The 12,058-nt window shown below is 40.6% G+C and overlaps 1 protein-coding gene across 1 annotated transcript; it reads left to right on the top strand.

Moving 5' to 3' along the window:
- Positions 1 to 1,351: 1,351 nt before the first annotated feature.
- LOC119028714 (retinal Mueller cells isomerohydrolase-like) lies at positions 1,352 to 11,539 on the top strand. The gene is made up of 14 exons (XM_037114965.1): positions 1,352 to 1,479; positions 2,844 to 2,926; positions 3,183 to 3,333; positions 4,758 to 4,865; positions 5,163 to 5,304; positions 6,462 to 6,609; positions 7,231 to 7,312; positions 7,465 to 7,597; positions 8,378 to 8,520; positions 8,604 to 8,733; positions 8,822 to 8,936; positions 10,016 to 10,110; positions 10,217 to 10,328; positions 10,769 to 11,539. Exons 1-14 carry the CDS (start codon positions 1,469 to 1,471, stop codon positions 10,912 to 10,914), a joined length of 1,599 nt encoding a protein of 532 aa, XP_036970860.1. The 5' UTR covers positions 1,352 to 1,468; the 3' UTR covers positions 10,915 to 11,539.
- The last annotated feature ends 519 nt before the right edge of the window (positions 11,540 to 12,058 follow it).

Raw genomic sequence — 12,058 nt, 5'->3', positions numbered from 1 at the left:
AACAACCAACCAGGCAGGTTTTGAGGCCAGTTTAATCAAATTATCCAGGTTGCTTGTTTCAAGAGAAACAATAATGGTGAACACCCAAAATAAAACGCAAGCGGCAAGTTCACTACTTAGTCTAAACTCACAAACTATAAAGAAAGTGGATCCCCATTTTCCCCAGCTAAACAGAAAGAATAGGCCACAACTGTACACCTTGTGAATTAAACTTTCTCTCTTTAACCAGACCGAGGTGAGCTTAAATGCCTCATTAATTAATCATAAAACACACTTCTTCCGAATAAATATCCTGTGTAGAACGGTAGACAGTGAACTGTGGCACGGAAAATAAAATGTGTCCTCAGCTAACATCAGACACTGGCCTTAAAACATTTGTTTTTGGAAAAGTTGTATCGGCACTGAAACAAATATTTGGAGGTGAAAAACATGACACTGAAAAATAAAGAGTGACATCACTATAGGATTACGTACGAAAGGCTTTTTGCTACTTTTTCACAGGAGTATTCCTCAGGATCTGTAAACACACTTAAATGTGTCAAGCTGTGGAAGTTGTTCCACAGTGGAGCTAAGAGGTCAAAGTCAGAACATTTAATCCAGCTGCAAACACGAACATCTGCACCAGATTCAGCGGCATCCAACCAAATAGTTGATTTGACATTTCACTCAAAACCACTTGGTGACTTTAGATAAGTCAGGGGGTTTAGTACTGGATAGTTGTTTCTTTCTTGTTTATTTACTTCCAAGCAGGCGCTCGGCAATAGATTACAGACCACTGTCCCTTTAGACCCTCACCGATGGAATTGTTTATTTGAATTCATTTCATCTTCTTTTCAGCTTCATCTATCAGATTGACAAAATGGTTAATCATTCACTCTGTGCCCCCTATTTTTTCTCTGGGGCTCTACCTCCCCCTCCAGACCTGGCCCATTAAAATAGTCTCAGAGTGTTTCTCGGGGCTGTCTGGAACTAATTAGACAGGGTCCTTTCTATACGCATGTACAAACAACAAATCCCACCACACTGCCTTTAAAAGCAGGATTTTATTAGGTTGACCCACATCATCGGTAGGTGAGAGGGTGGTCGACAAAGACCTTGTTTTAGGGCCTGGAGGACATTCTGCTTGGAGCCGAGGGCCAGACGGCTGAAAGGAGAGCAGACAAAGCTGGCTTGTTTGGGAGAGGGAAGAGGGGGGGGAGCAGGGCAGCGAAAGGCATGAACGAAAAGCGGGAGGAGAGAAAAGGAGGTGAAGGAGATGCCGAGGAAAGGAGGACGGACCGGGGGAAGCAAGGAAGGACGGAATAGGGGAGGAGAAAATGAGCGAAGGGGGTGGATGAGAGGAAAAGTGAGGAGGGAGGAGGGGGTCCAGTTTCCATCTCTCACCACAGGAAGTCTGTGGTTTAAATGCAAGTCTGACTATCCTCTCACAGGCTGCTGGTGTGTGAGTGTGTGCAGAACATACAGCAGCATGGTCAGCTGGTGAGTTTAACTTTCTTTCCTTTTCTCCACACGTTTGACATTTAAAAGTGTTAGGACAGAACTTTAAAAACTTTTAAGGTTCAAATGTCTCAGTTTCCCAGGAACGACTGAAGATAAAGCGGCTTGTAGATGCCTCTCGGCGAGGCTTGTTGTTTTTCTTGTGAGAGAAAAAGATTCGGTGGTGAGTCAGCAATGCAGAGTATCAGAGCAGCAGAGTTTTCCACCAGCTTTGTTTTTATTGCAAATGGGAGAAAAACTGAATGAGATGCTGATTTTCAGCATGAGATTAAAGATGAAATGGGATCGCTGCAGCTGTGAAAAGATTAAATCTACACTCTGAGGAAATGTTTTGGAAATCATTTTACATGAGAAGAGAAAAAAATGTCATAGTTGATAGCTGATTAGTTGATTTTCATGTAGCAACAAACTAAATAAACTCTCACTGTTCTCATGACTGAATAAACTGAACGAACAAACTGGCCTTTCATGCTGTTTGGCTTTGTTTATATGTGGCGGACCCTGCCACCTTTCTAGCTTCGAACAGTGTTCTGGGATTCTTATTTGCCTCTGAGAGCAGCTTGTTCATTCAGACCTGAAAACATAATTATATTTCTGAGTTTGTATTATTACCTCATCAATATTGTAAATATTTGAATTTCTTCTCCAAGACTACACCGTGCCCCTTTCATAACTTTAATTCCACAAAAACTCGGCAAACTATGATGTAATCAAAAACTCCAAAACAACTGCAAAATGGACTTATGTTGGGTAATAGTGTTTTGTCGACTCCTGTTTCCAAGGTCAAGAATGAAATTTTAATCTCACTTAAGTTATTAATCCCAGTACATTTGAAATGTTTAAATGTTTTAGACAAAGTTCTGGTTTCAAAGTTTGACACAGCGCAAAAGAAAAACTGATTTTTACAACTATATCAAACTCACACTTTCAAACTTTTCTTAGAGGAAAATAAGGTCCCAGAACACTGTTTGAAGCTAGAAAGGTGGCAGGGTCCGCCACAGTAACACAAGTAAGTAACACAGTGAACCTGTGCTGTCCTTTAAGGTCAGTTTGTTAATTCAGTCCTGAGATCTTCCTGTAGCCTCCAGCGAGATGAAATCTGTAGCTATGAGCTAATAGTGGATGCACGAGCTCACCTGCGAGCCGAGCTTGTAAATAACATCTTTTCAAATCAATTTGGGATCTCAGGGCTTCTGGAGACTTAGGACAGACCAGCTGGATGGAGCCATTTTCTGTGTTTTTGTCAGTTTGTTTATTGAGTCATGAAAACAAAGGGTTTGTTCATTTAGGTTGTTAAGGCATAAAAAAATGTGCCTTTTTAATTCAGTTTTAATGTTCCTCTCCAGTGTGGAGCATCCTGCCGGGGGCTACAGGAAGATGTTTGAGACGGTGGAGGAGCTGAACGAACCGATACCTGCTCAGATAACTGGTAGGAAAGCAGAGCAGGCTATTCAAGTGTGTTTTGGTTTTTTCTTTTTTGGGGGCATTTTGCTTTTATTTCAAAGCTGACCAGCCTCTGCTGTACACCAACATGGCAGTTCCATAGTGTCTACTTCAGATCACCAGGCTGTGGGGATGCAGGAGAACCTCCACACAGGCTGCCAGATTGATAGCTGTAATGATATTACCAAAATCTTATTAGAAAAACAGAAGAGCTTTTGATTTTTCTGTGTGTGTGCTTGCAGGTGTCATCCCGCCCTGGCTGGGCGGCAGCCTCCTCAGGATGGGTCCAGGTCTTTTCGAGGTGGGAGCTGAGCCTTTCCACCACCTGTTCGATGGCCAGGCTGTCTTGCACAAGTTTGACCTGAAGGACAGTCGGGTGACCTATTACAGGAAGTATGAGCAGATGTCATTGCAACACAACTTCTTACAACACACTTTCACTTTGGGCATTCAGAGCCACCGGAATGAGTCATGAAACCTGGAAATAAGCTGTTTTTGCATGTCCTCTCGTCTCGGGTGCCTGAAATAATATCGCAAACCTTAAAAGTGATGTTCACCCAAAAATAAAAATGTGTAGTCTGTAGTCCACAAACCATTTCTGGAGCTTCACAGAATAACAGTGTTGCATCATTTTACTACACAACTGAGCAGATGGGGACTTGTTTTACATTGTTTATAAAACAAAAAGACATACAGCTCATCAGCCATAGGATTCAGGAAGCAACAAGATCCAAAACTGATGTGAAAAAGACATCATTTGTTTTGTAGCTGCTAAGCTAAAAGCATTAGCTTGCACCTCTCCTGAAGTCGATGCACGAGCTCACCAGCGAGCCAAGGGTATAAATAACATCTTTTCAAAGCTATGTCAGCATTTAAAAAAAACAACAAAACAAAACAAAACAATATTTACACCCTCGACTCACTTTTAGCTTAACATCTACAGTGAAGATTTCAGCTAAAAAAAAGGGTGTGAATAACGTCTCTTCAGATCAAACCTTACGCGGCTTCATTGTCCCCAGATACTTCAGGTGTTCAGGAGAGCGCAGAGACGCTGTTTGGCTGTGATGCTTCAGAAATGTTGTGTGGACTACAGAACTTCATCTGCCTTTCCTGTGGTATCCGAACTGTTACTTTAAGTGATTTTCTAGTTTGGTCTTCGTCACGACATACGTCAGCATATTACCCCGCATTGGAATTAAGAAGCATGTATGCAGACATCTTAGAGTTTATATTTCCCCTTTGCTTTTTGTCAGTGCAAAACAATGCAGACTTCCAGCCTGGCCTACAAAAAGGCATCCCTGCAGCACATGTTGTCTTATCCATTTATTTAATTATCTTTGTCTGTTTCCAGGAATAATAATAAAGAAAAGGTCCTTTCTTATGTTCTCCTGTGTTTTTAGTTATCTGGATCTGAGCATGGATCCCCAGGGGTTTTGAGGAATCGCTCCACATTGCCATGTGCCAAGTGCATTTTTGAGCATGAAAAACAAAACTGGCACACGTAACCCATCGTTTGGCACTTTTATTATCATTCTTGATGCAGATCCAAATCCTGCCGCAGACCTTTTTTTTCATGACATCTGATAATTGTTAGTACAGAGAGCGATGCAGTTCTGTGCAGCTGGAATGCTGCAAGAGAGGGGAGAAAAACAACCCAGACACAAACTCAGCCGCTGCAAACCACAAAAATCCTTCATCCAGCTCCTTTTGAGAAGAAGCTTTGTCCATGGAGCAGAACTAGTAACGTGTGTTATGGGATTCAAAAGAACACTGACAGTTTGACTACTGTTAATATAGATAATATTCTCAATGCTCAGGTTCATCAGGACGGATGCATACGTCCGTGCCATGACAGAGAACAGAGTGGTCATCACTGAGTTTGGAACAGCAGCATACCCGGACCCCTGCAAAAACATCTTCTCCAGGTAACCCCAAACACTGACCTGTTCCAGCATCACTATATGAAAAATATCACTACATAAAATATATCCATTTATGAATAAAACACCTGGCAGATTAATCAACAATGAATATAACTGTTGCAGCCCTAAAATTAACTGTACTGAAATAGAAAGAATGAGTTAATCCCACTGTGTGTCTGTTTAATGTCTGTTTAACCTATAACAGCATTCACTCTCCCACAGCATTAATAGAACAATAATATAATTATTATTCATATCAAATCCTATAAAAAACGTTGGGTTTCCATTATTTCTGTGTAGGTTCTTTACCTACTTCAGAGGGATTGAGGTGACTGATAACTGCATAGTGAACATCTATCCAATCGGAGAAGACTTCTACGCTGTCACAGAGACCAATTACATCACTAAGGTTGATCCAGATTCACTGGAGACCTTGAAGAAGGTGAGAGCTGACTGGTTCACGTCAGGCCAACTCTTTGGATGTGACGATGAATGCATTCCAACCAACTAGTCGGAAGTGTCTTTATGCTGTTTTTCTGAGACAGTTTAAGTTCAGAATGAGGCTGTATTAACATCTGTCCTGAGTGAACCAATCACAAGTGGGCAGCTTTACATTTACATTTACTTTTAGGACATTTGGCAGATGTTTTTGTCCAAAGCGACTTACAGTAAGTATATCTGTCACAAGAAAGTTGATACAGTAAAAAAAAAAAAAAGAAAAGAAAAGAAAAGAAAAAATGAAAGCAAACTTTAAGCCTGTCAGTTCACCCCTGGAATTAAATGCGTCTCCATATAGATCTCAATGCTCTTTTTTCTTTAGTTTCAAGGAAGTCACCTATATTGGATACTGTTTACTGTACTTGAACTGTTGTCTCCTCTCATGAATTTTGTGTAAGTGATTGAATCACTTGAAACAGTGCGTTGAAACAGCTGCTAAATGTTGACAGGTTGGACCCACTTTTGACAAGGAAGAAAGGAACAAAGTGACACTTTTTACAAGAAAACAAATGAGTTAATTTATTGTATTTGATGCTGAACGTACAGGAAGGCAAAGATGATATAGAAATTTCTGTAGCAAAGTTTTGTAAAGATTGTTAAGCTTCTCCCGAATCAAGAACTCTTAAAAATCACACAATTTGTTAATGGAGTCTGGAGATATAGCTTTTACTAGTTGTTCAGAAACATCTGCTGCTAACACTAGCAGGTCCAGACATCTACAACCTACATTACAGTGAGCAACATGGAAATCATTGACCCAAACAACCTCAGAATGTGGTCTGAGTGATCAGATCTGAAATGTGTCCTCAGTGCGTCTTGGGAGTGTTCACACCTGTACTTACAGCTGTCAGCTGTGATCAGCCTCTATATTACTTCCTTTTCTGTTGGGAGACTTGTTTCTTTGTGACAACAGGAAGTATGTTCAGTCTGGGTTCCTATCATCTCCACTCCACTGGTTTGATTTACAGGAAATATGTGTTCATGTTTTTCTTCCTTTATAGTTAAAAATGATGTTTTCTTACAGAAGCTTTCTACACTCTTCACGATAGATGCATCTACCTTGTCTTGATTCTCTGTGTTCTATGCACATCTTCATATCAGGTGGACCTGTGTAAGTACCTCTCAGTGAACGGGGTGACTGCCCACCCCCACATCGACACAGATGGTACGGTCTATAACATCGGCAACTGCTTTGGCAAAAACATGAGTCTGGCTTATAATATCGTCAAGATCCCACCTGCTCAGAAAGGTCAGTTTTGTTCTGGATTTATAGCTGGACTTTTGTCGATTTGTTTATTATTGAGTGATGAATGTTGAGAGAGGTTTTTCTTTCTGCTGGTATTTGGGAAGTGAGTTTATTTGTGTTTATTTTAGCACTGATCAGGCTTGGACACACTCACATATTCTTGGACTTCCAGTTGAGTTAGTGTGAAAGATGTATCGAGGATGAAGAGATAAATGACACAAGTCATTTCAAAAAGGAGTCAAGGGAGAGTTTTGGAGGAAACCAAAGGGAGAGGAAAAGGACGGGGAAAAGAAAGAAACACAGATATTTTAAATAAAATGAGAGACAAAAAATAAAGATAAGAAAATAAAATAGAGAACAAAATACATAACAATAAAAATATTCAAAGAAAGAAAGAAAGAAAAAGCTGAGAATAGAGAGAGCCAAGGAGAAGAATTAAGAAAAAATAATAGGTGAATAGACTAAAACAAAGACAAAGACAAAAATATCAAGACAGGAGGACAGACACACTTTGTTGTTTTTTTATTGATGCTGCACGGATAATAAGACACCACTAATATCACACTGCACTCTCTGTTTGGATGTTAATGCTTCCACTCCCATGCTGTCTCTGTGTGTTTCCAGACAAGTCAGATCCCTTCGAGAAATCGCAGGTTGTAGTTCAGTTCCCCAGCAGTGAGAGGTTAAAACCCTCCTACGTCCACAGGTACCCAGTTAGTTCTTCAGCTTCTCACAATGAATACAGAATGCAATGAATTCAGCAGAATGTATGCCTTGCATCTGAAGTTGAATCTCACTGTTTGTGAAAAGCCACTAATGTATCTGTGTCTGTTTGTGTCTCTGCCTGTCTGTCTACAGTTTCGGTATGACCGATAATTATTTTGTGTTTGTGGAGCAGCCAGTGAAGATCAATCTGCTGAAGTTCCTGTCGGGTTGGAGCATCAGAGGAGCCACATACATGGACTGCTTTGAATCTAATGAGACTATGGGGGTAGGCCAGGGGCGGGGACAGGTGGCAGCAAGGGGTCCATTCTGTGATCCCCCTTACAAAGTCAGAGGGTGCTGGGTAGATGACTTGTTAGTATCATAGATGGTTTACAGACATCAGGGCCTCTGGACGTGAGCCTCTGGATAATTATTTGAAAATCAATCACAACCACAGAGAGACATGAAAAATAAACAAAACAGACATAAAACAACCACAGAGATGCAAAATTACAACAAAGACACACAAATAGACACACACAGACATTAGACAGCCACAGAGAGACATAACATGACTACAAAGAGACATTTAGAAGCCACAAAGAGACATAACATGACTACAAAGAGACATTTAGAAGCCACAAAGAGACACAGTGTGACTACAAAGAGACATTAAACAGCCGCAAGAGACACAGCATGACTACAAAAATACGTCAAACAGCCACAAAGAGACACAGCAAGACTACAAAGAGACATCAAACAGCCACAAAGAGATACAATACGACTACAAAGCTACATCAAACAACAACAAAGAGACACGACATGATACAAAGAATGCAGCTGTTCTGTGTGTGTGTGTCTTGTTCCTATACAAGAAGAGTGTTGGGCCTTTTTTATGTCTGTGTCCATCTGTATAGGCTACACATAGCATCTTTTAAATTGATATTATTGCCTCCCTTTGAACCCAAGCCCTGCCCCCCCCCCCCCCATTTAGATAGTGTGTGTTTGATTACATGTGAGTGCCTGTACATTTCTGTTCATACAGTCTTGTGTGTATGTGTCACAGACATGGTTCCACCTGGCCACTAAGGACTCAGGAGGTTATCTGAGCAGCCACAAGTTCCGAACGTCAGCTTTCAACGTCTTTCACCACATAAACACCTATGAGGATGAGGGCTTCATCGTTGTAGACCTCTGCACCTGGAAAGGGTGAGTGTGAGCCTGTGTGTGTGTGTGTGTTGTATGATCAGTATAGTTGCTTCATCCCGACATTGCTCTTTCTTCCTCTGCAGGCATGACTTTGTGTATAACTACTTGTACCTCGCCAACATGAGGGAGGAGTGGGACGAATTGAAGAAAGCAGCGATGAGGGCTCCTCAGCCCGAGGTCAGGCGATACGTCCTGCCGCTGGATATGCACAGGGTGAGTCCAAAAGCACACAAACCCTACTTACACAGCCCTGTAGATAGAGCCTGTGTATTTATCCATGTCTGTGCTTTTGTGCTTCCAGGAGGATCAGGGAAAGAACCTGGTGTCTCTGTCCTACACTACAGCAACCGCTGTTCTTCACACTGATGGCACCATTTGGCTGGAACCTGAAGTCCTCTTTTCTGCACCCAGACAGGGTAACACACACACACACACACACACACACACACACACACACACACACACACACACACACACACACACACACACACACGCACACACACACACGTGAAAATAACAGCATGTTGTCTCATAAAGGTCTCCACTTACATCAATCTATGTGCAGAAAGTACACAAATTGTATCGCCTATTATGTATTTTAAGTTGTAATGGCCACTTTAATGTCATGCAAAATTATTCATATAGTAACAGTACAGTATGAAAAATCCTTTGTGTTTATTCACCCCAAATGTACTTTACAGTACATTGGCACAAGATGTCGAGCAACAGCACGTGCCAAGGGAGTGTGCGTGTGTTTGAATTCAGGTCAGCCTCTCAGTGTGCTCAGCACTCACCAGAGACTCCGGTTGTTTCCCCTCTTGTCCCGCGGTTTATAATCAAGTAAAAAAAAACATTTCCCCCTCCAGTCAGCAATGGGGTCAGGTTGGTAAAAAGGAGTGTAGATAAATCTTCGAAATCCGAAGCGTTAGCAGAAAATCTCTGAGCTCTCTTCCCGTCCCAAAACGGCTCTGGATCGAAGCAGAAATGCAACATGACTCCAGGTGTTTACTCTTGGAGAAGGTCTCTCTGCCCTGACCACACAACACCCAGCAAACTCTTCTGTTTGTTTTGATGAGCCCCTTACTGACAGAATTTATGTATTATATGCTCACTTCTTTCTTAAACAAGAAGTGCCCTGATGCTTTCTTAATTAATTGAGTTATGTATTAATTAAACCCCCTTCAGAATGAAGTTAGTTTGAATCAGTATTATAAGGTTTTCTTTACTTTCCATACTATTTATTTATTTGTTTGTTTTTTTATTTTCCTCTCGCTTAATATGCTCCTTGGAGGTGTGTTTAACAATGATCATGTCTATTTGTTATTTAAAGATTATAATAATACCTCACAATTTGATCATATTCTTTTTATTTGAAAACTTTAGTTCCAAATTAAAAGCACCATTTTCACCTACAAAATGGTATAGAGGAAAAGTACATAGTACATAAGTAAGGATAGGAGTCTTTGTTTAATATCTCTCTTTCTTTCTCTCTCAGCCTTTGAGTTTCCACAGATTAACTACTCTCTGTGTCGTGGAAAGAAGTATTCCTTTGCCTACGGCCTCGGACTCAACCACTTCATCCCCGACAAGGTATGGGCACTTTTATCTCCCCTGACGAAAGAAGATTTTTGGTGACACTGATGTTTATGATAATGAGGACTGTCTGACTGACTGCCTTCTTGTTGACTCGCTGTAGATTGTCAAGCTGAACGTGCAGACCAAACAGACCTGTGTGTGGCAGGAGGAAGAGTGCTACCCATCAGAGCCGCTGTTCGTCCCAACACCTGGAGCTACAGCGGAGGACGACGGTGGGACGCACACATAACTACACTCAAGCACTCGAAACCATACGTTTAATATAGAGCACGGTGTGATCTCACCAGCTGACTCTTAACCCCCCGAGCTGAGCCTGAGGCAGCTTTACGCCTTTACGAAACATAAGAATTACAGTCGATTTTTGTTTATTTACCAAGGACTATCTTTAAGGGAGCAATTTGCCAAAATAAACAAAATGTAGTCTACTCACCCCTATACCAATGGAAAGTTGGGTGAAGTTTAGTAGTCAACAAAACATCTTACTAAGTGATACTGATATTGATTACTAACCAAAGAAAACAGTCAATCCTTAATATTTGTTCAATGCAGGACTGATACCAATATAAGTACTTTTACTTCAGGATCTGTGTACTTCCTCCACACGGCCTCATCGTCATCATGTCATGCTGACCCGTCTGCGTGGCTGTTGCAGGTGTGCTGCTGAGTATCGTGGTGAGGCCGGGTGCAGAGAGACCAAGCTTCCTGCTGGTGCTGGATGCCATGAAACTGACGGAGCTGGCCCGGGCAGAGGTCGACACCATCATCCCCGTGACCCTCCATGGCATGTACAAACCATGACCGTGTGCTGACACTTCAGGAGATACAACACACTCACTGTCCCGCAAGACAACTAGACTTAGTTTGCAGATGAAGTCATAGTCTTCTAGCTGTAGGAAAGAGATGTGACATTTTGTATTACAGGGAGAACATATGACTGGAATATGATATAAGAAATGCAAAGATTTTTTTTTTTTTTTTTTAAAAATGTGTTGTTAAATAGATGCTCAATGTGACTAAAATGTTCTTTCATTTCAGTTGGACAGAACTGACCAGTTTCTTATAGCCAGTGGAGAAAAAAACATTAGATGTTTACAGAGATATAATGACCTGTTGCACAAGTTTACTTCACACAGTTTATTCTGCTTTTGTTGCATTGAGAATATTTAGTTTCATTATTAAAATAGAACCTGCACATTTGTGAAATCGTCCTAGTTAGGCAAAGACAATAAAATAAAAACAATATTTTTGCAAAAGTCATTCTATTTTTAAAGGTATTTACTAGGTTAAATCCACTATTAAAAATATCTATTTTTCTCTTCTTTTATACAAATAAATCTGCTACATAACAATGATCAGTTTATACTGTGTGATTATTACCTGTTACAGTGTGACAGTTGACATTACTGTAAAACAACCACGACTCATAAATACTCCCATGAGCTGCTTTAAGACAGAAAATTGTAATCTTCCATCTCTTGACCATTGGCTGGGTCTGACAGGGGAACATGAACAGCACTGACCTCTGTCAAGATAAACGCCAAGAGAGCTCCATCATGTACAAAAATAAGACAAACATTAAATTATCTCACATGCAGTCAGAATTCTCATTATCTTCTATAAATGGTTCCTAAGGTTTTTAATGTTGGGTTCATCCACTGCCCCCTAGTGGCAAAAAACCCAATTACTGCAGCTTTACGTTTAACCTCTGCACATTATTTTTTTCTCGCAGGGTGTTTTTCATTACTATTATTTAACATGCTACATTTATTCTTTAGCCATCATACAATTTCTATTTTTTTCATGTAATGAATTTTTATATTTTACAATATTTAATGAAGTAATAATAGAGACTCAGAAATATTAATCTTTTCAGAAGTGAATAAAAAAGCTGTTCTCAGAGGAAAATAAGGTCCCAGAACACAGTTTGAAGCTAGAAAGGTGG

The sequence above is a fragment of the Acanthopagrus latus genome, chromosome 11, assembly GCF_904848185.1.
Source record: "Acanthopagrus latus isolate v.2019 chromosome 11, fAcaLat1.1, whole genome shotgun sequence".
In the NCBI taxonomy this organism is placed as follows: Eukaryota; Metazoa; Chordata; class Actinopteri; order Spariformes; family Sparidae; genus Acanthopagrus; species Acanthopagrus latus.
The sequence above is the reverse complement of the archived record's forward strand: the minus strand, read 5'-3'. Positions and strand labels throughout refer to the sequence as shown.